This window comes from Leiobunum rupestre, chromosome 3 (genome assembly GCF_980474605.1).
Source record: "Leiobunum rupestre chromosome 3, qqLeiRupe1.1.hap1, whole genome shotgun sequence".
NCBI lineage: Eukaryota > Metazoa > Arthropoda > Arachnida > Opiliones > Sclerosomatidae > Leiobunum > Leiobunum rupestre.
Window position 1 is genome coordinate 54,994,818 of NC_143386.1, and position 27,594 is coordinate 55,022,411.

At 40.1% G+C, this 27,594-nt stretch overlaps 2 protein-coding genes across 2 annotated transcripts; both read right to left on the bottom strand.

Annotated features, from left to right (window-relative positions):
* Positions 1 to 24: 24 nt before the first annotated feature.
* Positions 25 to 19,242, bottom strand: LOC149952674 (uncharacterized). The gene is made up of 11 exons (XM_090168702.1): positions 19,121 to 19,242; positions 18,963 to 19,060; positions 18,831 to 18,902; positions 17,394 to 17,603; positions 16,018 to 16,263; positions 14,301 to 14,573; positions 13,331 to 13,915; positions 13,202 to 13,267; positions 11,755 to 12,696; positions 421 to 485; positions 25 to 353 (listed from the first exon to the last, which is right to left on the bottom strand). The coding sequence occupies exons 1-11, from the start codon at positions 19,200 to 19,202 to the stop codon at positions 275 to 277; spliced, it is 2,718 nt and encodes a 905-aa protein (XP_090024828.1). The 5' UTR covers positions 19,203 to 19,242; the 3' UTR covers positions 25 to 274.
* Positions 19,243 to 19,364: 122 nt separating this feature from the next.
* On the bottom strand, positions 19,365 to 26,906 carry LOC149952675 (bridge-like lipid transfer protein family member 3B). The gene is made up of 21 exons (XM_090168704.1): positions 26,657 to 26,906; positions 26,408 to 26,570; positions 26,308 to 26,346; positions 26,036 to 26,248; positions 25,707 to 25,971; positions 25,480 to 25,643; positions 25,237 to 25,412; positions 24,956 to 25,178; positions 24,549 to 24,885; positions 24,376 to 24,482; positions 24,244 to 24,312; positions 23,832 to 24,174; positions 23,566 to 23,775; positions 23,196 to 23,503; positions 22,820 to 23,129; positions 22,576 to 22,755; positions 22,262 to 22,497; positions 22,041 to 22,191; positions 21,678 to 21,979; positions 21,475 to 21,613; positions 19,365 to 21,416 (listed from the first exon to the last, which is right to left on the bottom strand). The coding sequence occupies exons 1-21, from the start codon at positions 26,698 to 26,700 to the stop codon at positions 21,058 to 21,060; spliced, it is 4,338 nt and encodes a 1,445-aa protein (XP_090024830.1). The 5' UTR covers positions 26,701 to 26,906; the 3' UTR covers positions 19,365 to 21,057.
* Positions 26,907 to 27,594: the final 688 nt, after the last annotated feature.

Genomic DNA, 27,594 nt, shown 5'->3' on the forward strand with positions numbered 1-27,594 from the left:
TTAAATTCCTGATCTTTGTATTACAAATAATTTATTCAAATTCTTTTATAAATATGAATAGTATCAAGACATAAGTACATCACCTTTTTCAATATTATTACAACTTTCGGTGTAAAACGGGTCAAAAATAAATCGATTTCCCAAGTTATTCACCCCTTCGCTGTTAGGAATTTAGGATTTATGCGTAATCTCAGATTTTCTAAGCGCTGCCACGGCTGTGGCTAACTATAAAATATAAATAGTTTGTCTTTCGGTCCCCTAGCTCTTGGAAACTTTAGATCAAATCTATTTCGCTGTCCCAGGATGAGTCCTTGGGTTTCGTAGTTCGACTTGACTTTCCCTCCCCAGAAACGCTAAAAGTTCCCAAACAGAGGGGTTAAATACGTGTTAAATTTGATGGCGTAGAATGTTTATATTTACATTTCTTGCATAAGTTTTTCCAACGAAGAAACTGAACCAGAATCTTCAAACGTTGATTTGAAATCCTGATAATAATCGAAATATTCCTTAGTTAAATTAGTATAATCAGAAGTATATAGTATACGTCTTAAGAGAGATTTACAAATCCCGCTTATGTTATTTGAAGCATTTTATATAAGTCAAATATGACATTTTACAGCGTTAGACGGGGTAGTACATTTGCACCAAATTTTGAGATTCAAATTCCCTGTCCTATGCCCTGTTTTCCCTGACCATTTTAAGATATTGTCCCTGACTTTTTTTATTTTATATTTTACTTTTATCAGAAGTTAACAAATTTAAATTGATTTATATTTCAGTAAAAAGTTTATTGCAATGTTGAATAATTTTTCAAGGAAATAAATGATAATCATAGAGTTTGTCATAGGTCTAGAGTAAAATTAGCTTCAAAAAGTGTCAAAATAAAATTGAATTCCCTGACTTTTCCCTGAATTATTTAAAATTCATAAAATTTCGTCACCTCTCCCTGACTTTTTAGGCCCATTTTTAAATTCCCGGACTTTTCCCTGTTGTTCCTGACGTGTGGCAAGCCTGATTTGCTAAATTTTGTACACATAAGCAATTGGCAGAAATTCGCGACCATTGAAAACTGCCCCGAGAATGCAAAGGTATATGTAAGATGGCGCCTCTCTCTTATTGCGCTCATTTTAACCACTAGTACAGCGCTCTACTCTTTCGACGATCATTTCGAAACGAAGACGGCGCCACTCTCTTATTGCGCTCAATTTAAACACTAGAACAGCGCTTAACTATTTCCACGATCATTGCGAAACGAAGACGGCGCCTCTCTCTTATTTCGCTCATTTTAAACACTAGTACAGGGCTTAACTATTTCCACGATCATTGCGAAACGAAGACGGCGCCTCTCTCTTATTGCGCTGATTTTAAACACTAGAACAGCGCTTAACTATTTCCACGATCATTGCGAAACGAAGACGGCGCCTCTCTCTTATTGCGCTGATTTTAAACACTAGTACAGCGCTTAACTATTTCCACGATCATTGCGAAACGAAGACGGCGCCTCTCTCTTATTGCGCTGATTTTAAACACTAGTACAGCGCTTAACTATTTCCACGATCATTGCGAAACGAAGACGGCGCCTCTCTCTTATTGCGCTGATTTTAAACACTAGTACAGCGCTTAACTATTTCCACGATCATTGCGAAACGAAGACGGCGCCTCTCTCTTATTGCGCTGATTTTAAACACTAGTACAGCGCTTAACTATTTCCACGATCATTGCGAAACGAAGACGGCGCCTCTCTCTTATTGCGCTGATTTTAAACACTAGTACAGCGCTTAACTATTTCCACGATCATTGCGAAACGAAGACGGCGCCTCTCTCTTATTGCGCTGATTTTAAACACTAGTACAGCGCTTAACTATTTCCACGATCATTGCGAAACGAAGACGGCGCCTCTCTCTTATTGCGCTGATTTTAAACACTAGTACAGCGCTTAACTATTTCCACGATCATTGCGAAACGAAGACGGCGCCTCTCTCTTATTGCGCTGATTTTAAACACTAGTACAGCGCTTAACTATTTCCACGATCATTGCGAAACGAAGACGGCGCCTCTCTCTTATTGCGCTGATTTTAAACACTAGTACAGCGCTTAACTATTTCCACGATCATTGCGAAACGAAGACGGCGCCTCTCTCTTATTGCGCTGATTTTAAACACTAGTACAGCGCTTAACTATTTCCACGATCATTGCGAAACGAAGACGGCGCCTCTCTCTTATTGCGCTGATTTTAAACACTAGTACAGCGCTTAACTATTTCCACGATCATTGCGAAACGAAGACGGCGCCTCTCTCTTATTGCGCTGATTTTAAACACTAGTACAGCGCTTAACTATTTCCACGATCATTGCGAAACGAAGACGGCGCCTCTCTCTTATTGCGCTGATTTTAAACACTAGTACAGCGCTTAACTATTTCCACGATCATTGCGAAACGAAGACGGCGCCTCTCTCTTATTGCGCTGATTTTAAACACTAGAACAGCGCTTAACTATTTCCACGATCATTGCGAAACGAAGACGGCGCCTCTCTCTTATTTCGCTCATTTTAAACACTAGTACAGGGCTTAACTATTTCCACGATCATTGCGAAACGAAGACGGCGCCTCTCTCTTATTGCGCTGATTTTAAACACTAGAACAGCGCTTAACTATTTCCACGATCATTGCGAAACGAAGACGGCGCCTCTCTCTTATTGCGCTGATTTTAAACACTAGTACAGCGCTTAACTATTTCCACGATCATTGCGAAACGAAGACGGCGCCTCTCTCTTATTGCGCTGATTTTAAACACTAGTACAGCGCTTAACTATTTCCACGATCATTGCGAAACGAAGACGGCGCCTCTCTCTTATTGCGCTGATTTTAAACACTAGTACAGCGCTTAACTATTTCCACGATCATTGCGAAACGAAGACGGCGCCTCTCTCTTATTGCGCTGATTTTAAACACTAGTACAGCGCTTAACTATTTCCACGATCATTGCGAAACGAAGACGGCGCCTCTCTCTTATTGCGCTGATTTTAAACACTAGTACAGCGCTTAACTATTTCCACGATCATTGCGAAACGAAGACGGCGCCTCTCTCTTATTGCGCTGATTTTAAACACTAGTACAGCGCTTAACTATTTCCACGATCATTGCGAAACGAAGACGGCGCCTCTCTCTTATTGCGCTGATTTTAAACACTAGTACAGCGCTTAACTATTTCCACGATCATTGCGAAACGAAGACGGCGCCTCTCTCTTATTGCGCTGATTTTAAACACTAGTACAGCGCTTAACTATTTCCACGATCATTGCGAAACGAAGACGGCGCCTCTCTCTTATTGCGCTGATTTTAAACACTAGTACAGCGCTTAACTATTTCCACGATCATTGCGAAACGAAGACGGCGCCTCTCTCTTATTGCGCTGATTTTAAACACTAGTACAGCGCTTAACTATTTCCACGATCATTGCGAAACGAAGACGGCGCCTCTCTCTTATTGCGCTGATTTTAAACACTAGTACAGCGCTTAACTATTTCCACGATCATTGCGAAACAAAGACGGCGCCTTTCTCTTATTGCGCTCATTTTAAACACTAGTACAGCGCTCTACTCTTTCGACGATCATTTCGAAACGAAGACGGCGCCTCTCTCTTATTGCGCTGATTTTAAACACTAGTACAGCGCTCTACTCTTTCGACGATCATTTCGAAACGAAGACGGCGCCTTTCTCTTATTGCGCTCATTTTAAACACTAGTACAGCGCTCTACTCTTTCGACGATCATTTCGAAACGAAGACGGCGCCTCTCTCTTATTGCGCTGATTTTAAACACTAGAACAGCGCTTAACTATTTCCACGATCATTGCGAAACGAAGACGGCGCCTCTCTCTTATTGCGCTGATTTTAAACACTAGTACAGCGCTTAACTATTTCCACGATCATTGCGAAACGAAGACGGCGCCTCTCTCTTATTGCGCTGATTTTAAACACTAGAACAGCGCTTAACTATTTCCACGATCATTGCGAAACGAAGACGGCGCCTCTCTCTTATTGCGCTGATTTTAAACACTAGTACAGCGCTTAACTATTTCCACGATCATTGCGAAACGAAGACGGCGCCTCTCTCTTATTGCGCTCATTTTAAACACTAGTACAGCGCTTAACTATTTCCACGATCATTGCGAAACGAAGACGGCGCCTCTCTCTTATTGCGCTGATTTTAAACACTAGTACAGCGCTTAACTATTTCCACGATCATTGCGAAACAAAGACGGCGCCTTTCTCTTATTGCGCTCATTTTAAACACTAGTACAGCGCTCTACTCTTTCGACGATCATTTCGAAACGAAGACGGCGCCTCTCTCTTATTGCGCTGATTTTAAACACTAGAACAGCGCTTAACTATTTCCACGATCATTGCGAAACGAAGACGGCGCCTCTCTCTTATTGCGCTGATTTTAAACACTAGTACAGCGCTTAACTATTTCCACGATCATTGCGAAACGAAGACGGCGCCTCTCTCTTATTGCGCTGATTTTAAACACTAGAACAGCGCTTAACTATTTCCACGATCATTGCGAAACGAAGACGGCGCCTCTCTCTTATTGCGCTGATTTTAAACACTAGTACAGCGCTTAACTATTTCCACGATCATTGCGAAACGAAGACGGCGCCTCTCTCTTATTGCGCTCATTTTAAACACTAGTACAGCGCTTAACTATTTCCACGATCATTGCGAAACGAAGACGGCGCCTCTCTCTTATTGCGCTGATTTTAAACACTAGTACAGCGCTTAACTATTTCCACGATCATTGCGAAACAAAGACGGCGCCTTTCTCTTATTGCGCTCATTTTAAACACTAGTACAGCGCTCTACTCTTTCGACGATCATTTCGAAACGAAGACGGCGCCTCTCTCTTATTGCGCTGATTTTAAACACTAGTACAGCGCTTAACTATTTCCACGATCATTGCGAAACGAAGACGGCGCCTCTCTCTTATTGCGCTGATTTTAAACACTAGTACAGCGCTTAACTATTTCCACGATCATTGCGAAACAAAGACGGCGCCTTTCTCTTATTGCGCTCATTTTAAACACTAGTACAGCGCTCTACTCTTTCGACGATCATTTCGAAACGAAGACGGCGCCTCTCTCTTATTGCGCTCAATTTAAACACTAGTACAGCGCTCTACTCTTTCGACGATCATTTCGAAACGAAGACGGCGCCTCTCTCTTATTGCGCTCATTTTAAACACTAGTACAGCGCTCTACTCTTTCGACGATCATTTCGAAACGAAGATGGCGCCTCTCTCTTATTGCGCTCATTTTAAACACTAGTACAGCGCTCTACTCTTTCGACGATCATTTCGAAACGAAGACGGCGCCTCTCTCTTATTGCGCTCAATTTAAACACTAGTACAGCGCTCTACTCTTTCGACGATCATTTCGAAACGAAGACGGCGCCTCTCTCTTATTGCGCTCAATTTAAACACTAGTACAGCGCTCTACTCTTTCGACGATCATTTCGAAACGAAGACGGCGCCTCTCTCTTATTGCGCTCATTTTAAACACTAGTACAGCGCTCTACTCTTTCGACGATCATTTCGAAACGAAGACGGCGCCTCTCTCTTATTGCGCTCATTTTAAACACTAGTACAGCGCTCTACTCTTTCGACGATCATTTCGAAACGAAGACGGCGCCTCTCTCTTATTGCGCTCAATTTAAACACTAGTACAGCGCTCTACTCTTTCGACGATCATTTCGAAACGAAGACGGCGCCTCTCTCTTATTGCGCTCAATTTAAACACTAGTACAGCGCTCTACTCTTTCGACGATCATTTCGAAACGAAGACGGCGCCTCTCTCTTATTGCGCTCATTTTAAACACTAGTACAGCGCTCTACTCTTTCGACGATCATTTCGAAACGAAGACGGCGCCTCTCTCTTATTGCGCTCAATTTAAACACTAGTACAGCGCTCTACTCTTTCGACGATCATTTCGAAACGAAGACGGCGCCTCTCTCTTATTGCGCTCAATTTAAACACTAGTACAGCGCTCTACTCTTTCGACGATCATTTCGAAACGAAGACGGCGCCTCTCTCTTATTGCGCTCAATTTAAACACTAGTACAGCGCTCTACTCTTTCGACGATCATTTCGAAACGAAGACGGCGCCTCTCTCTTATTGCGCTCATTTTAAACACTAGTACAGCGCTCTACTCTTTCGACGATCATTTCGAAACGAAGACGGCGCCTCTCTCTTATTGCGCTCAATTTAAACACTAGTACAGCGCTCTACTCTTTCGACGATCATTTCGAAACGAAGACGGCGCCTCTCTCTTATTGCGCTCAATTTAAACACTAGTACAGCGCTCTACTCTTTCGACGATCATTTCGAAACGAAGACGGCGCCTCTCTCTTATTGCGCTCATTTTAAACACTAGTACAGCGCTCTACTCTTTCGACGATCATTTCGAAACGAAGACGGCGCCTCTCTCTTATTGCGCTCATTTTAAACACTAGTACAGCGCTCTACTCTTTCGACGATCATTTCGAAACGAAGACGGCGCCTCTCTCTTATTGCGCTCAATTTAAACACTAGTACAGCGCTCTACTCTTTCGACGATCATTTCGAAACGAAGACGGCGCCTCTCTCTTATTGCGCTCAATTTAAACACTAGTACAGCGCTCTACTCTTTCGACGATCATTTCGAAACGAAGACGGCGCCTCTCTCTTATTGCGCTGATTTTAAACACTAGTACAGCGCTTAACTATTTCCACGATCATTGCGAAACAAAGACGGCGCCTTTCTCTTATTGCGCTCATTTTAAACACTAGTACAGCGCTCTACTCTTTCGACGATCATTTCGAAACGAAGACGGCGCCTCTCTCTTATTGCGCTCAATTTAAACACTAGTACAGCGCTCTACTCTTTCGACGATCATTTCGAAACGAAGACGGCGCCTCTCTCTTATTGCGCTCATTTTAAACACTAGTACAGCGCTCTACTCTTTCGACGATCATTTCGAAACGAAGACGGCGCCTCTCTCTTATTGCGCTCATTTTAAACACTAGTACAGCGCTCTACTCTTTCGACGATCATTTCGAAACGAAGACGGCGCCTCTCTCTTATTGCGCTGATTTTAAACACTAGTACAGCGCTTAACTATTTCCACGATCATTGCGAAACGAAGACGGCGCCTCTCTCTTATTGCGCTGATTTTAAACACTAGTACAGCGCTTAACTATTTCCACGATCATTGCGAAACGAAGACGGCGCCTCTCTCTTATTGCGCTGATTTTAAACACTAGTACAGCGCTTAACTATTTCCACGATCATTGCGAAACAAAGACGGCGCCTTTCTCTTATTGCGCTCATTTTAAACACTAGTACAGCGCTCTACTCTTTCGACGATCATTTCGAAACGAAGACGGCGCCTCTCTCTTATTGCGCTCAATTTAAACACTAGTACAGCGCTCTACTCTTTCGACGATCATTTCGAAACGAAGACGGCGCCTCTCTCTTATTGCGCTCATTTTAAACACTAGTACAGCGCTCTACTCTTTCGACGATCATTTCGAAACGAAGACGGCGCCTCTCTCTTATTGCGCTGATTTTAAACACTAGTACAGCGCTTAACTATTTCCACGATCATTGCGAAACGAAGACGGCGCCTCTCTCTTATTGCGCTGATTTTAAACACTAGTACAGCGCTTAACTATTTCCACGATCATTGCGAAACGAAGACGGCGCCTCTCTCTTATTGCGCTCATTTTAAACACTAGTACAGCGCTCTACTCTTTCGACGATCATTTCGAAACGAAGACGGCGCCTCTCTCTTATTGCGCTCAATTTAAACACTAGTACAGCGCTCTACTCTTTCGACGATCATTTCGAAACGAAGACGGCGCCTCTCTCTTATTGCGCTCATTTTAAACACTAGTACAGCGCTCTACTCTTTCGACGATCATTTCGAAACGAAGATGGCGCCTCTCTCTTATTGCGCTCATTTTAAACACTAGTACAGCGCTCTACTCTTTCGACGATCATTTCGAAACGAAGACGGCGCCTCTCTCTTATTGCGCTCAATTTAAACACTAGTACAGCGCTCTACTCTTTCGACGATCATTTCGAAACGAAGACGGCGCCTCTCTCTTATTGCGCTCAATTTAAACACTAGTACAGCGCTCTACTCTTTCGACGATCATTTCGAAACGAAGACGGCGCCTCTCTCTTATTGCGCTCATTTTAAACACTAGTACAGCGCTCTACTCTTTCGACGATCATTTCGAAACGAAGACGGCGCCTCTCTCTTATTGCGCTCATTTTAAACACTAGTACAGCGCTCTACTCTTTCGACGATCATTTCGAAACGAAGACGGCGCCTCTCTCTTATTGCGCTCAATTTAAACACTAGTACAGCGCTCTACTCTTTCGACGATCATTTCGAAACGAAGACGGCGCCTCTCTCTTATTGCGCTCAATTTAAACACTAGTACAGCGCTCTACTCTTTCGACGATCATTTCGAAACGAAGACGGCGCCTCTCTCTTATTGCGCTCATTTTAAACACTAGTACAGCGCTCTACTCTTTCGACGATCATTTCGAAACGAAGACGGCGCCTCTCTCTTATTGCGCTCAATTTAAACACTAGTACAGCGCTCTACTCTTTCGACGATCATTTCGAAACGAAGACGGCGCCTCTCTCTTATTGCGCTCAATTTAAACACTAGTACAGCGCTCTACTCTTTCGACGATCATTTCGAAACGAAGACGGCGCCTCTCTCTTATTGCGCTCAATTTAAACACTAGTACAGCGCTCTACTCTTTCGACGATCATTTCGAAACGAAGACGGCGCCTCTCTCTTATTGCGCTCATTTTAAACACTAGTACAGCGCTCTACTCTTTCGACGATCATTTCGAAACGAAGACGGCGCCTCTCTCTTATTGCGCTCAATTTAAACACTAGTACAGCGCTCTACTCTTTCGACGATCATTTCGAAACGAAGACGGCGCCTCTCTCTTATTGCGCTCAATTTAAACACTAGTACAGCGCTCTACTCTTTCGACGATCATTTCGAAACGAAGACGGCGCCTCTCTCTTATTGCGCTCATTTTAAACACTAGTACAGCGCTCTACTCTTTCGACGATCATTTCGAAACGAAGACGGCGCCTCTCTCTTATTGCGCTCATTTTAAACACTAGTACAGCGCTCTACTCTTTCGACGATCATTTCGAAACGAAGACGGCGCCTCTCTCTTATTGCGCTCAATTTAAACACTAGTACAGCGCTCTACTCTTTCGACGATCATTTCGAAACGAAGACGGCGCCTCTCTCTTATTGCGCTCAATTTAAACACTAGTACAGCGCTCTACTCTTTCGACGATCATTTCGAAACGAAGACGGCGCCTCTCTCTTATTGCGCTGATTTTAAACACTAGTACAGCGCTTAACTATTTCCACGATCATTGCGAAACAAAGACGGCGCCTTTCTCTTATTGCGCTCATTTTAAACACTAGTACAGCGCTCTACTCTTTCGACGATCATTTCGAAACGAAGACGGCGCCTCTCTCTTATTGCGCTCAATTTAAACACTAGTACAGCGCTCTACTCTTTCGACGATCATTTCGAAACGAAGACGGCGCCTCTCTCTTATTGCGCTCATTTTAAACACTAGTACAGCGCTCTACTCTTTCGACGATCATTTCGAAACGAAGACGGCGCCTCTCTCTTATTGCGCTCATTTTAAACACTAGTACAGCGCTCTACTCTTTCGACGATCATTTCGAAACGAAGACGGCGCCTCTCTCTTATTGCGCTCATTTTAAACACTAGTACAGCGCTCTACTCTTTCGACGATCATTTCGAAACGAAGACGGCGCCTCTCTCTTATTGCGCTCAATTTAAACACTAGTACAGCGCTCTACTCTTTCGACGATCATTTCGAAACGAAGACGGCGCCTCTCTCTTATTGCGCTCAATTTAAACACTAGTACAGCGCTCTACTCTTTCGACGATCATTTCGAAACGAAGACGGCGCCTCTCTCTTATTGCGCTCATTTTAAACACTAGTACAGCGCTCTACTCTTTCGACGATCATTTCGAAACGAAGACGGCGCCTCTCTCTTATTGCGCTCAATTTAAACACTAGTACAGCGCTCTACTCTTTCGACGATCATTTCGAAACGAAGACGGCGCCTCTCTCTTATTGCGCTCAATTTAAACACTAGTACAGCGCTCTACTCTTTCGACGATCATTTCGAAACGAAGACGGCGCCTCTCTCTTATTGCGCTCATTTTAAACACTAGTACAGCGCTCTACTCTTTCGACGATCATTTCGAAACGAAGACGGCGCCTCTCTCTTATTGCGCTCATTTTAAACACTAGTACAGCGCTCTACTCTTTCGACGATCATTTCGAAACGAAGACGGCGCCTCTCTCTTATTGCGCTCAATTTAAACACTAGTACAGCGCTCTACTCTTTCGACGATCATTTCGAAACGAAGACGGCGCCTCTCTCTTATTGCGCTCAATTTAAACACTAGTACAGCGCTCTACTCTTTCGACGATCATTTCGAAACGAAGACGGCGCCTCTCTCTTATTGCGCTGATTTTAAACACTAGTACAGCGCTTAACTATTTCCACGATCATTGCGAAACAAAGACGGCGCCTTTCTCTTATTGCGCTCATTTTAAACACTAGTACAGCGCTCTACTCTTTCGACGATCATTTCGAAACGAAGACGGCGCCTCTCTCTTATTGCGCTCAATTTAAACACTAGTACAGCGCTCTACTCTTTCGACGATCATTTCGAAACGAAGACGGCGCCTCTCTCTTATTGCGCTCATTTTAAACACTAGTACAGCGCTCTACTCTTTCGACGATCATTTCGAAACGAAGACGGCGCCTCTCTCTTATTGCGCTCATTTTAAACACTAGTACAGCGCTCTACTCTTTCGACGATCATTTCGAAACGAAGACGGCGCCTCTCTCTTATTGCGCTCAATTTAAACACTAGTACAGCGCTCTACTCTTTCGACGATCATTTCGAAACGAAGACGGCGCCTCTCTCTTATTGCGCTCATTTTAAACACTAGTACAGCGCTCTACTCTTTCGACGATCATTTCGAAACGAAGACGGCGCCTCTCTCTTATTGCGCTCATTTTAAACACTAGTACAGCGCTCTACTCTTTCGACGATCATTTCGAAACGAAGACGGCGCCTCTCTCTTATTGCGCTCAATTTAAACACTAGTACAGCGCTCTACTCTTTTGCGCTCATTGAAAACTCAAGTACAGCGATTTTCTGTTTTGGCATTCGTTGGGAAAAAGAAACAACGTCCTTCTTTTGCGCTCATTGAAAAAATTAGTACAGTTCTATTTGGTTTTCGCGTTTATTGAGAATCTCATACAGCGCTATTCTGTTTTCCCTTTCAGTAAAGAATCAAAAGTGGCATTATTTACCAGCGCTTTTAGTGAGATTCTAATTTAGTTGAATTTTCTCATTATTTGGCACAAGGGTGTATCTAAGGGGTTTTAAGGTTCAAACCCCCCCACCCGAAACCGAACATTGATTTTTGATTCTAAAGGTGGGGACGCAAAACCCTTAACATGGTCAGAGCATACTGGGTGGTCAGGCCACACGTTCTTCACTGTGGTGACCACGATGCGAAATGAAATAGAAACTAAAAGTGGCCTTAAATAGGTGCGCAACAAATATTTTACCTGAAGCGCCAAAGCGCTGAATGTGACAACGTACCGTTTTATTGCTGGAAGTAAAAGACTCATTGACAGTCGATTGTCCAGCCGGTAAGGTCCTAAAAGGCGCCAAAGTGTCCACCGACCCTGCCAGTCTACGTTTGCCCTCTAATTCGGAATGATCGCTAGAGGTTGACTGCCTATTTCTGTTCGCTAGTTGTTGCTCGATACTGGAAGCCAATTGGGCAACTTTTTGACTAGTCGGAGGTCGGACTTTGATGATCCGTTCAGTCGGTACTTCATCCGTTTCCGAACTATCACTGTCAACTGATTCCACGTCCTCCTGGGACTCGGAATCGGCTTCTTGGTACATTCCGACTGACTTCACCGTCGTTGCGGCATTCACTTTCCTAATGGGACTTCTTTTGGGCTCGGATTTCTTCAGCGGTCTCACGTCCTCTTCGGAGGACACCTCTTCCAAACTGTCATCCTCGTCTTCGCTACTCTCGGTTATATTCATGATGCTTACTTCCGGTTCGGTGAAGGATAACTTCTTGACCGGGATGGCGCCGTCCGATTTGGCTTTGCTCCTCATGGTCGCCTCTTTCAAGTTGGACGTTGTCGGTCTGTATTCGGGCAAAGAAACCGTCTTCTCGACGGGACTTCCTAGATTAATGGTGTCCAAACTCTTCTGCTTAACGGGAACGTGATTCTTTCTCGTGGGCGAATCCTTTTTATGAACTGGAGAATGCTTTTTATGAACTGGAGAATGCTTTTTATGAACTGGCGATTCCTTTTTATGAACTGGCGAATGTTTTTTATGAACTGGCGATTCCTTTTTATGAACTGGAGAATCATGTTTTCTAACGGGAGAATCCACGACTGATACATTTCTCGGAGACGCGTCTTTCAGGTTATGTTGGGGCGACGTTTCCGGAGTTGCCATCTTCTTCGACAACAGAGAACGCCATTTTTCTCTCAAGTTGCTAAAATTGGGTATTTTCTGAAAACAAATGGAATTATTATATATAACATCTTTTTACATCAGGCATGAAAATGAAACATCGCAGTCTCGAGGCAGTTTCTAAATGGTATATAAACTACAATGCGTTCTTTAAAACAATTTTAGGGATAACCTTCGTAGCACCTGCGAAATTGTTAAAAGCCATAGCAGTCAATATTGGATCCTTTAGGTGGCAACAGAAATAATATAGGTTATATTCCCTTTAATGGGCACGATTTTCTCGCACATTAACCCCCATTAGATTTAACTATACGTCCATGTCCACCATTAGAGTACGTGAAAATGTCGGTGCACATGACTTAATTCTGGTAGGATTCCCGCATTTTGGAAAAATGACTGCCATTTTTGTAACACGATTACCTTGAAAACTACCAAGTGGAAACGAACAAAAATTAATTCGTTCTTATTCTGCGCGGGAACATGCGAAAGTTCATGTTTCTTTTTGAAGTATAAGATGTACTTCTCTATTCTCATTTCAACTTACCCCTATCTTTTTCGATCTTTCTTTCTCAAGCAATTTCATGGTTTTATCAAGCCCATCACTGCCTCCCTAATTAATTATTTACATTAATTACCGCATTAGTACAAGAACAGATTTATAATTACGGGGTACCTTGGTTTTGTACAAATTCAGCTTTTCGTCGACTAGACAGTCGATTTCCTTTTTCAAACTTTCAATAACCGTCGAAGTCGGTTTGATTTTGTCTTTGGAATCCTTGGTTTTGATGGGAGTACTAGTACTTGGTGGCTTATCTCTCGTGAAGTTTTTGGGAGACGGAGTATCCTCCAGTTCCGATTCTTCTTCGCTACTGTCTTCACTTTCGTCCTTGCACGCTGGCACTATTGGTAACGATTTTTCCTCGTTAACTCTAGTTATTCCATTATTTTTAACGGAGTTGTGACGTGTCCTGCTACTAAGCAGATGAAGTATCTCTTCTTTGGGAGAGTCAGTCACCGGTTGGACGGCGATTTCGCTGTAACTGCCCTTTCGACACATCGAATCTTCGGAAAATTGTTTTGCCAATTTCAAATTGGTTATGGAATTACTTCTCGTATTTTTCTTTGTCCTCTCTTTCAAAGTCGCGTCGAAACTTTGATCTCTAGAACTTGGAATGTGGTGGCGCTCGTTGGGTGCGTCAAACTGGGCTTTTTTCAAATCCGAGATGGATTTTTGAACTTCTTCCTTGAACTTCAGTTCCTAAATAGTAAATGATAACCTGGTGATTACTATATATATTTCGATTACATTTTATTTGAACAGGGTTTCCACAATATTTCCATATTCGAATTCCCTGACCATTTCTAGAGATTTTCCCCTGATCGTTTTAGGGCCCAAGTTTGAAAATTTTTAGCTTTATATTTTACTTTTATCAAAAGTTAATGAAATATAGGTGGCTTTTTAGGTTATGTTTAAACTACAAAACGTTTTATTGCAACATTTTAAAATGACCATAGCATTATAAAAATAATGTATCACAAAACTATAATAAAAATCCCTTTAATAAATTTAAATTATCTGAAATTTTAGCCCAATTTGAAAATCCCCTGACCTGTGGCAAAACCGTGTTTATTTTAAAGCCCACCTGTTGCTTCAACATCAATTTCAACTCTTCGATTTCTTGCTTTTGTTGATTTTCGTAGTTGAGATGGTAAATGTCCATGGAACTTCGTCGACTTTGTTCCTGTTCGGATGCCCTTTTCAACAATTGTAGTTCTTCCTCCTGTCGTAGTTTCAGCGCGTTTTCAGCGTTTTTCAGTCTCAATTGTGCCATCTCTTTTTCCGATTCCTCTTGCCGTTGCTTCAAAAATTGCAGTTCTTTCATCAGTTTCTCATTTGTGCAAGAAATTTGATGTTTCTACAACAAAAACCATTCATTTCTATGACGACATTTACTTGTCCAACCATGAGACGGACTATTTCCACAAACCGGTACCATAAGGAAATGATATATTAATACATTTGGACAGAGTTTCGCCCGGGGGCATATATCTCAGTGATGGCCCACAAATTAGCTCAGAGCACGAGGTCGAGGGATCCGATATTTGTAAATTTTTAATCTCAAAGTGATTTCAGAAGTCATAAACTGTTTTTGAGTTTTCAGAACACGATTTTCGTGTTGATTTCTGTTTTTTAACCTCTTACTCTAGTATAAAGGAAAAAGACTGTTATTTTCGCTCCTGATGTATGCGGTGGTGGTGATGGTGAAGGTGAATAATACAGTGGAAGCTATGTCCGTATAGTCTATAGCTCCGTATAGGTACCCGGGAATCGAAGAATTATCTTCAACGGCACTCGATATAAATTTAATTCCTGCGTCATTCAATTGATATTAGTTCTCTCTATCTACCTATGCCAGTGCTGAGCCGCGGTTTTAAATAAAAGGGGTATAATCAAGAGTGCTAGGAGGAAGAGGCTACTATTGTGGCTGTGCCATCTTGTTTAGGCGGATTTCGAAATTTTGGAACAGATTTACGCACAGTTTTCGGGTATTTCAAATTTATTTAAAGATTTCTAAAATCATTTTTATCTAGAGTGTACGGGATTTGTCGTGTGGGGTTAGAGGTCGGGGATGGTTAACTTTTATTCAATAGATAAAGCTCTCAAAATTATTCGTAAAACGTTTTGATCAAGTAATTTATATTTCTGTATTTTCCGATTAATTTTTGATAAATTTGTAAAATTAAACGGAAAAACGACGTTTTTTCGATAAAAAGCTCAAATTTTACGAATAATACATGTTTTTTAATCATTTCCCGAAATATTAACCGGTAAATTTCTTTGTTTACATTTTTTTCCCGAAAAAAATCAATTTAATCATGGATAATGATTAACCCTTAACCGTCCCCGACCTCTACGTTTATGTCCCGAGTAAAACCGCTGCTTGTTACTGCCTTATTCTATGTATTTAAAAAATATTTTGTATTTCTAATTGATTTGATATGGATATAACAAGATTACACCCTTTGCCCTAACCATTTATTCTGGCACTGCACTTCGAAAGTTTAAGAAACAATAGCGCGAATTTTCAACTTCATTGGCTAGACGCTGCGACCATCACTAATGGAAGACCTTCATTCATAAAAAGAATTTAAGAAACCGGAAGGCTTAACACCCTGAATTTTTAGGATAATATTGAATGATCTTCACGAAAATAGTCTATTTCCCCGTTTTTAGATGGTTGAAAGAGAGCAAATGAGGATGAGGCGTGTGCGAAAATCTCGGCGTTAGTCCATAGTCTTCCGAATTAGACACTCCAAACGAATACATATGTCATTTCGTAGTACCATCGAGATACTCACTTGTTCCTCTCTTTCCATGGAAATCAGTTTTTTCCATTCTTCGAACATTTTCATCATTTCAAGCCTCTCACTGTCGTCGTGTTCTTTGTCTTTGACTGGTGGGTCGCTGTTTCGATTTGAAACTGACGATAAAGATTCCACTTGGACGGAAACGCTTTTCCGCGCTTTCGTGTTGTCATAATGCCGACGTTGAGTGTGGTTTTGTAAATAGTAAGGACTCATGAATGTTTTGGGGCAGAAAGGACACTGCATGGAAATATACTGATTATTTAATAACTTAGATATAATCAGGAAATTAAATTCGTGTACACTTGAAATGTCTAAGTTAGGAGCAACAAACACAAGGAGAACGCAGCTAGCCTTTAAACACACTAACGCAGGTTTTGTTTCATTGAACGTTTTATGGAAAGGGGGAAGACAATTTCCGAATTTTTCCCTTCCGACGGCAGCAGGCGCTAAAGCGTCTAACCAATGTAAAATGTACACAAGAAAATGCACGACTCTTGACGGGTTGCGCAGGCCCCTCTTTCCCACTGGGCACTCTGGGCACGTGCCCAGGGCCCCGCGATCGATAGGGGCCCCCTAGTTCCTGCCAGATCATCAAATGATAACCGATATTTATTACCGAAAAACATATTTATTTCGAAAAAATCTATTCTAACAAAATAGTGCTCTGTCAAGGTCATAGGGGCCCCATTATCCTAATGTGCCCAGGGCCTCCAATAGGTTAAAGACGGCCCTGGGGTTGCGTTCTCCTTGTGTGTGTGTGGGGGGGGGGGGGGGCTGTGTTTGTTGCTCCTAGGTCTAAGGATCCTTTGGCACCTGAAGAAACGGGAGAGGCTTAAAGAGCCACAGAATCATTTGAAAAATTGCCACTCGAATTTCCCCTTCCGTACCTCGTGTGAGCAAGTTCAACGAATGGCAATTTTGCATATTTGAAGCCCTATTTCAAAAAATCTAATGATTCGGTCATCCTTAAAATTACGTCGAGATAGAGATAGCAGAAAATGGATTATAAGGGGATATAACATCCTGCTCTTTCTTTACGGAAAACCCCAGCAATTTAAGGCATTACCTCCGTGACAAAACCACTAAGCAGCGCCCAAAATGTCAATAGTCATAGGAGGGTGTGACCATGAAATGAATTAACTAAATTAATTGGTTCCATGGAGTGGCCAACATTGGAAACCTTTGGGGGAGACAGTTCTTTGAGAATTTGGAGCAAATGATGTATGTTCAGTCGTATTCTAACCAAGGCTTAGTATCGAATTGGCACCAAATCTCAGCCCGTTTCGATGGGAATTATAGGAATCAACCCAGTTTTACTTCTACATTCCATGTGTATAGATATACAATTTCCTGATATCTATGATTACCTGAAAGAGAGTGGTTTTGACGGGCGATATTCCGAATTCCTTTTGCTGTTCCTCAATCATTTGTCGTCTCTTGCGATTCTCTTTCTTCAGTTCCTTCAAGATTTTCTCCTTTTGGCTCAGATCATCTTGCACATTTTTCAAATCTTTCTCCAATTTGGCGTTTTTGTTTTCTAGTATTTCGACATTATTTGTTAAATATTCTTGAGTATTCTGAAACGATAAATATACATCTCAATGGAGTATAAGCGTAAGTTAACTATCATTGTGTTTCACTGAAGTGTGTCAATTCCATAACTTCCGCGTGTTAAATTTGTATTAGTGCCATTTCCAAAATGACCACACATTTTTGGTGGACTTCAAGTTATTTTTCATTAGACCCAAAAACTGCTCTTTGAGACAGTGCTTGGTGCCGTGAAGAGGTGTAAAACCAGTAGGTGATCATTTGTTTTTAAGTTGCATATTTGTCTCGCTAGAGGCCCTTATCTTTTTGGTTATGACGTCAATTCTACATCACTCATTACGTAGGGTACCTTCAGTGACACCGCTCGAGTGACGCTCATCGGATAGAAACCGATTTTTAAGAAATACGTAAGGAGTTACTGTACGATTTTTTTGGTAGTACCGTTTCTTAGAGCCGTCATCTGTTAGGCTTTTTTGGTGATAATTAATTTTAAATAATTAAATTGCAAATGATATTATATAAATAAACGTGAAAAGTCGTTGTGCAAGAAACTGGTGTCATCGATGAGTTAGTGAACATACCCATAGTTATAAGTAAATTATTTTAACTTATAGCGTTTTACATTTGACTGCTCTCGAGCACTCTAGATCGCTCTTCTCAACATTTTATGTTCCATTAGCGTGCTCGGATCTGCTCCGATCAAGTTTCGCGTGTTCCATTTCGCGTTCTCGGGTGATCCGAGATCGCCCAAAACCGATGTGCCGATTTCGACAGATCAACGGATCGAGATCAGTGGCGTATCCAGGATTTTGTTTCGGGGGGGGGGCGGGGCACACCATTGAAAAAAAGTAAAAAAAATTAAAATATTTGTACGTACGACCATACGTTTCGGGGGGGGGGCATGTGACCCCCTGACTACGCCACTGATCGAGATCGAGATCGGAGAAAATTTTCGCGTGTTCCTTTTAGATTTTTTGGCAAAATGACAGACCAAGACGCGAAAATTTAAATTACTAGCAGAGGAAAAACAACAAAGCGCGGGAATATGTTCATGGAATGTTCCATTTGCGGTTTTACTCTAGTCGATTGGGGCGAGATGTATGACATCAGACAGATTCGGAGCGAATCTTGAGCAATCAAATGGAAAACGCTATAACTGACACATATGAAACATAATTATAGCATGGACCCATGATTATAGGGTATAAGTATTCCAACAAACTCTTGAACCTTCACGAACGGAATTTAGAACATACCAGCAGATATTCAACGATTAACTGCGACAAACGGAACAATTTGATGAAACTAGGATCTAACGTTTTCGTATCCTAAGTAAAATATCAAATTAGGAGATACGCAAATATCGTTTAAATAAACGTTTTTTATACCACTTCGGATTCAATATTGCAAAAGGTTACGTGAGTAACATTGTCTTGTAGCGTTTGAAAATCTAGTTCTTGGCAAATGCGCTCTATATCAACAGATGCTGAAAACGTTTCCAGAGATTAAACAACGTAATATCGTCGAAAATATAAATTTAACTTGCCAATTTTTTTCCAATTTACTGGTTCCACTTTTCGGCGAAATTGGAACCCCAGATGAATCTCAGATGTATCCGCGTGACCCATATTTTTAAAGAGAAATTATAACATTATCGCGAGGTAATTTGGCATTGCGTAACTAAACTATTTTTAAAATCGCAAACTCCTCGGTAACCATAGCAACGCGACACCAAACAAATACAAACGTCGCCACCTACAAATTACGAACGTAACTAAAAACTCTTTTTTTCGGTTTTCTGTACATTGTTTTTAATTCTACACTTCCTTTTAATTAGTAAATTATACACTTTTACAAAATATATTGACACAATTATTATATTGCTGAGCGAGTCTTTCAATTTTGTGTGACTTTTTTTGCGGGGAAACACAAGCGCTAAAAATGTTCACCTAATGATAAAGACTATAAGATTTTCAATATAAAGGAACCATATTTTAAATAAAAATTTAACAAATATCTAGAACTTATCTGGTAAAATTACGCTTCTTGGACAAAAAGGTTACATAAACTGAACCGAGCTGCTCATTACACTCTGAAAATTTAAATATATATCATTGACCTTGGTGGAAAAATTTAACCAGCATTGGTCAATTTCCAATGTCTAGAAAAAACTTTAATAAACATTAACTAAATGTTGAATTAAAATTGATTTTGGAATGTTTTTAATTTAACGTTATTTAAAAATTCAGAATTATTATTCCTATTTTTATTATTGTACATAAAGTAATTTATAAAAGAATTGATTGCTTTCAAAATTAATTTTGCGTGTGAAAAAACCACTACATGATAGGGTCTAAATGCAGGTAAATAAGCCTGCTCAATCCAAACATGTACTGGTAAAGTCGCACGCAGTAACGTAATTTTGAGGTCACTCAATTGAACACTAAAATTCAGTAGTAAACGTAGAAATTGGAAAAGGGTTGACATAAGTTCATTATAAGGCAGGTGCACCCCTAAGTCCGCTACTGACTAACATCACAGAATTTAAATTAAAAAACAAACAATTCCAACGGTTAGAGAGGCAATGTCCGATGTATTACAGTTTTTCTCATTTTATATTTCTATTTCACAATATTAAATTAGACTGCGGTTTATGACTCCGCAATGATTGGTTATCTAAATATTTCAATAACACTCATTATTAATGATACTGCAGTCTAAAAATATTTCGTCCATGAAATTTTAAGGTTTGGGTATCAGTTGCGTTGGAATTATTAAAACAAATATATTTGAGCAAAATAAATGCTAAAAATTAAAAATAATCTCGGTTTTGAATATTAACAAGCTATATATAATTAAAATTACCAATTAGTTAATGAAATCAGAGGGTAGTGAAATTCTTCTAAAATTGTTTCGGTTATTTGTCTAAAAAAATTATCACCCAACCCTTGCCAGCGGAAAGGCTCAATTTATACAATTTTACAATCAGCTAAGCTGAGGCTATTAATTGAATACAAATAGGGAATAAGCGCAATTAAAGCCTATATAAAAACCTCCAACCAACAAGTATGCATCATATTATATATTAAATTCTATTAAAACAAAAAAGAAAAGTTTGAATATACAAATTATATCTGTATATATTCTGAGAAATGCTCCGCACATATCTCCAATTTGTATTCATCGTATAAAATAATAACAAAGTAAATAAAGGTAGCTAACACCAAGCGATAAAAAAAGGATAAACTAAATTGCATATGTAGGATACCACTGGCAACAACGTCTATACCCTGATTTTGAGCATAGTTATCAAAAAACACCCTGATACACTATTAAAGACTAGAGCAGGGTCCAAAAAAAAACCTAAATATTGTAGTTATAAAATTATATTAAATACAATCTGAATTTAATAATTATAAAAAGTTAACATAAGCCTTGGATACCATTTTCACTCTAAAAAAAAACAAGAACATCAGGCGAATTTCACACATTGTTTCTAGTTATTGCATCTCTATCTGATGTAGAATTACTCCTAGATTTCACTCTGTCACTTGATTTTAAAAGTTTATTCTCCAACTCTTCAATTTGTTGATGAGCTCGCACCAATTCTAAACGTATATCTTCTTCGTCTGAGGTTTCCATTAGAATATTGATACGAGCCTTTAAGAGAGCATTTTCCCTCTTGATGCGTTCAACTTCATACTGGGCATTGTCCAAACTTTTCTGCGATTTTTCCATCTCCTCCGTTTGGCACTGGGCCGAAGCTACTGGGGTTGTTCCTAACATCACACTACCGCTACTGGAAGAACTATTACGTCGCCTTGGGAAATCGTGGCTGTTTTCTATAAGAATTATGTATAAAAATGTTTGATAAGAAAACTTAAAACTCAACCCGCTTACCTATGCTTGATACAGCTCCAAGAGGTAAAAGGGTCACAGTACCATCGATAGATCTCTCTAAACAACACTTGGGTATGTGGAAAGAGGGATTGATCACTTGAGATTTACATATTATGGAACCTTTCCTTAATTCTTCACTCTGTTGGGACCCATAATTAATTCCTTAATACTTAAACCTCTAGTTAGCATATTCTGTAACTTACAAGCAACTGAAGTTTAATGTTGTCTATGTCGACAGTACCCTTTACGAGTTTGGGGGAAACAGAATCCACTTCCAATAACTCCATAACAAGAGGTAGCATAGTTTTACTAATGGCTATTTCAATATTATTTAACCGTACATCTAAAACAGCATTGGCTACTAATTTGTCTACTTCAATTTGGGAAGGGTCTACAATTTCATTGTTACTATTCACATATGTTTGCTGAATTCGTACTTGGCAACAGACTTTTGAGCTGTCACTGTTCTTAGCAGATTCTTCATATTCTTTCGAACTGCGGGGCTCTATGGAGATATACAAAGTTAATGACTAGGATGACATTGCAAAACATAAGCATCGCCTTACTGGATGTAAAGCTATTTTGAAAATCATTCCAGCTTATACTCGAATGCTCGGTAGTTGAGATTTCTTGAGTTTGTAAAACTAATGCGGCTTCCCAACCAACAGCTTGTTGACAAATCTCTATGCTATTGGCTTTTAAAGTCAAAACTTTCAACTGCAACGCATAAATTAATTATGTATAGAACCGCTGTTTGGCTGTTTATAGGGCAAGAGTGAAAATTTACCATGTGATATTTTTTGTCACTATTTGAAGCAGTTTGTAGACTGCTTAACAAAGAGTCATCGACTGCATCTTCATTTTCATTTACTTCACTGACAATGTCTACTCCAACTTCCGTAGTGGTCCCTGCTGCACTGTTTACAACCCCGCTACTCAATGACATATGGAAATGAAGATCAACGGAAGAATCTTCGTGGGTTGAGAAGGAAGAAGAGAAATTTTCTAATCCCAATTGAGCCACTGAATGAAAAATCGAAGAATTTCAGTGATATTTAACCACTAACGACACCACAACATAATTAAGGGTGAGTAACTTACATTGATCACTGTCTGAAGATAAATCACTTCTAAGGGACGCTGCGTCATCCTCACAAACTGACACGTTATCAGGATGATATTCAACGACCCCCGGAGCTACTGTTGTAACTCCACCAGAATGATGTTGATCACTTTTATTTGACATTATTGAATCAATACTGGCTACCAAACTTGATATTCCTGAATGACCAATTATTTATAAATGGTATACAAATAGGAATTGGAGGACGTTGCGAGGTAGTACCTTTTTTTACAGCCGCTGAACTGGTTTGATAGCCTTTTTGAATGGCTTCAGCTTGTTTATCAAGCGTTAATGCTTGGATACTCGAATCAATTATGGAATCGCTACAAGACTTAGGAAGAACACAGTTTCTAGAACAATTACTGCAAGCTGGACTCTTGTCCCGTACGGAACATATTTCCGCAGCTGCGTTGTCATCTCCACCATTATTACCATCAACAGTTTCACAAACAATACTGGAAACTGGTCGGTTTCCAGGACTACCTGGAACGCTAGTCAAAGCCAACTGGGGAAATGACATAGCCCGGTCTTCCTAGAATTCAAGATGTGAAGATATAAAAACATTGGTTCACTGTAGGAGTTGTGAAATATTTTATACCTGCAAAGGTGATTCTGAATCGCAGAGGCTGTCTTCTTCGTTTCCGAGCGATGATTCGTTATTCGCTTCTCGCCTAGTCTCCTTTCTAAGTATTAAAGAAACTTCGACTGAAGGAAATGAAGCAGAGATACAGGTGGCTTTCAAGCACTCAGGTCCGCCACCCATGATCACTACTGTATCCTGCCGCAACTGTAAGTTTAACGCCGCACTCGTCTCTAGAGTGCTCATGAGGAAAAGATATTGCCAATGGTCAAATTGGATCTTTATGGTAGACTGAAGTTCAAGAATTGTGTAGACATCAGCTTCTCCTGGATTTATACATATCAAAATTAACTTTTCTTAAGCAAAAAGTTGAGGAAAAGCATTATACCAAGGATTTTTGTTGCGTTTGGCGGGGTGGTCATGACCCAAACTGTTAAAGGAATTGCATCTATGAATGGGTATCTTCTCTTCTTGTTTTCCTCTTCCGTGATAAAATCAGCCCATAAAGGATCAAAGTGTATACTCCAGACATCATTACTTGATTCCGGAACAAAATTTACACTGCCATCAGAGAGGATGTCCTTTTTCACATCAAGACCTGATTATATGGACTGTATTAAAACCAGAAACTTTAATGAAACTCTCAAAGCAAACCTGCGGCATGATCGAAAAGTCTTTTTCCAACGGGAACGCAGTGTTGAGAGTGCCACGGAAAGAAATTATTGGCCAGATCATGCCCCTTTTTAATCTCCCTTTGCATTTGATCAAAATTTCTGAATAAAGTGCAAGATTCGGATAAGGTTTGGAGACAATCCGCCAGATCTGAACGTGTTGAAGCCGCTTGATGATCCACCCCTGACAAACGACAATTGGTGGCAATCACCCTTGAAGCTTGAACCTGAAGAAATCTTGGCTCTTTGCTCTCTTCCGCCTTATTCGTTAAGTTATCATCCTCCGAGGCTTCAAACTCTTCCAACTGTTTATTCGGAACTAAAATCTAAAAAACCAATTTAGTACTTATTAGATGATATAGACAATATTGAAGAAAAATTTTGATAAAAGTTACTTGTGGCATTAAAGCTTCGATACGAATATTTACCGGTGCTGAAGCAGTTTGCTTTGACATAAGGGGCTCCTAAGTTCAAATAAAATGATTAATTTCTAAATTCATTAAGCAACTGGCACAGTTTATACTTACTAAACACTTTTTAAAGTTCAAGAAAAATGCATTTAACCAAAGTATAGTTTCGTGATGAACATCCAATTTTAAGGGTCCTAAATGGGCATACATGTTGCTTGGCGGAGCTAAAATTTCACAAGAATATCATCAAACAAACAGAAGAGATGAAAAAACTCTATTTTAGAATTAACCTGGTAATAGATGACCTTGGTCAGGAGGTAAATAATATTGAGTAAATTCTAAATGAACGGCTTTCATATCATCAGGCAGAAGCAAGGATATCTTATCGGAAGACAAGAAGGTTTCCGCGGTTTCTTTCTTTTTAGATCCTTTCTTTTTTGGCTTTTTACGAGTTTGGGAAGTGGTTATTTTATATATGTAAAAATCATTTAGCCTCAGAACAAAAGTAGACGCTAAAAGCATTTGTTGTTGATACTGGCTGCTATTGACATCGGGTGGTTCATTTAAACGACCATTGGCAGTTGCATTAGCGGGAGGAGATCCAGGTGGCATACCAGATGGATATAACTGAAATGATACAAATGATCAGCAAAAATTTTGTTCTTTGAACAGACCAGATTTAAAAATAATTTAATACTTTGCTCGATCGCGGAGAATCAGTAGGCGTAAATTGATAAATATTTTTTCTGGATAATCTTTCGTAATATTCATTTAATAATTGCTGTACCCAAACACTTCGGCCAGATGACGGTTCTCTGTAGCCTTTCCAGTGTTCACGACCCTTACCAGGAACGCTGTAAGGGTAGTAATCTAAACTAAGGTCACAGAGCCCAATTTGAAAGGCTCCACCATCTTTAAGGCTGAAAATATAAAATAATTTAGAATATCAAAGCCAAACAAAGTGGATAAAAAAATTACCCTAAATGCCGGGAACGACCCTCTTTGGCATCATCACACAAATGGAGATCTATTCTTTTCGTGAAGACGTGGTAGGAAGGCTCCTTTACATTGCATTGGTTGAAAATCTTGTCAAGTGGAGAAGTTGACTGAGTTATGTTGCTATTCTTGGAGTGCTGCGGAGATTTTACCCGATCCTTCATGAAATAAACCATATATATGAATAAATAATTAGTCAACATAGAGAAAACACAAATGATTTACAGCCAAAATGTGAGGTTGTCTAATTGCTTTGTCTTTCTTGGCCGTATCCATAAGCTGAGCCAAAGAACGTAAAAAATGTATAGCTGCTAGAAGCTGCACGTCAGTTAAAACCCAAAGTAAATCTTCCATAATTAAAACAACGCGTGAACCTAGGACACTGGAATCTGGAACACCAAAAATGAGGTAAAAATTTGAAATGTAAATTGAAAAATAACTGTAAAATTTACCACAAAGTTTCTTTTTGATGGTTATTCTACACATAGCTTGACTTATTATAAGTCTTAAGGGTGTGCTGGTTTTGAGGAAGGAGGGGATGTCTTTATTGGACTTTGACGCATCCGTTGTCAAGGCCTTTGCTTCAATCCTAACCATTTGCCACTCTAAATGCTTGAAATGAAGCACTTCACCTCGATCCGAATGTTTCACTTGACAATAGCGTAATTCTGCTTTTTTCCATGCGGGCGAACGACTCTCAAGAACTAGCCTTGACAACTTTTAGATAGAATTTTGGTTATTAAGCCTGCGGGCTTAATAAATTAAGGAAATACATCCTTACTTGAAAAGATGCTTGGAAAACTGGAGAGCTAAAATACACAGAGACAGAATTGGCAGTAACACTCATTCCATCAATGACCCTGTTTGTAAAACCATATTTCCCTCCCCCGCCAATAGGAATGCTACCCGCAGCAGGACTACTTAATGTTTGACCAGGTCCACCTGGATCATCTGAGGAGCGTGTTTGAATTTCTATTGTTACTTCGTCTAAGGACTAATAGTAAAATTCAATTAATTATATCCTGATTAAGTGCACACTATAGGGTTACATACTACGCAAATTGGTACTGATTTTAATTTTGTCCAGTGAATCTAAAAAAATTTAAAATAACGCATGACATAGTAAGCTTTGAAAAAGCCTAAATTTTCTTACTTTTACTACTACGTGGTTGCATTTTGCTTTAGTGAGTTGCAGGAATGACGGGAGTTCTAAGAGCTCGGTTAAAACTTGTTCATTAAGGTCCAAATTATGAAGTTCACAGTGCCCTCGAAATGTACTAAGTTGAAATGAATCGGATGATAAATTTTTGGCAAACCTTTAAAGAAATATAAAAAACACAATTCGTAACATTTTATTAGGCAGGTCCTCATGTGTAATTACGGTGTGAAATCATATTCCTACCTTGATAAATGTTTTAAAATTTGATTTTTCAATAACCCCGCCATTTAAAGAAAACTCTACGCCTTGGCTACTTGGCAATATATGGGGAAATATTTGCACAACGAGCAAAGAGAAGAAAAAGAGAACAAGGGAAGATATTGCAATTGAAACTTTATAGCTTACATCTTTGCAAAGGATTTTTACCCCAAATGCTTATCATTTAAAACCCTATTTTAAGTGAAATTATTATCGGGAAAGGGGGAAAAGCGCGATTAGTAGTGCAATAAACGCGAGTACATAATTATTAGTCCATAGTGATAGAAAAGAAATAGAGGCACTATTGTATCTGGCGAAGTTGACCGCGAGTGCCGACCCCCTTTTCGCCAATGTAGGAAGCCATGAGATGGGCAGATTACGTGGCGCCATCGATGCGCGGTGAAATGAAATACATTATGCCTTTTGGAAAATCAACTGTCATTTGATGTAAACAAAGGAAGGATAGATGGCGTTGCAAATTCTGCCCATCTCCGCTTTCATACATGCGTAGGGGGGATGAATTTTCCCGGTCAAAAACAGGGGTGCCTTAACGCGGTAATCTTCCCTCTATTTTTTTTCTATCTCTATGTATTAGTCCCTATGACGTAAGCCACGATAACAGCGTATCGTGCCATCTATTATATTCTTTTTCTTAGCCGATAGATGGCAAGTACTTCGTATTACGATTACTAAGCGGTAAATACAATCTGTTTTTAAAGTTTCCACTAACAAAATTGCCCAAAAAATTACAAATCGCACGACGACGAAGCTGTAGCTTGAAAGGGAGTATGATCTAAAATAATGGTCTGCTAGCCCGCGCTACGGCTGGCCTTTATCGCAACGAGTGCTAATCATTCATGCCTTTTGTTAAACGGCAGATATGTTAGATTCGTAGATCCACCATAAACAAGTTTATGCGCCCT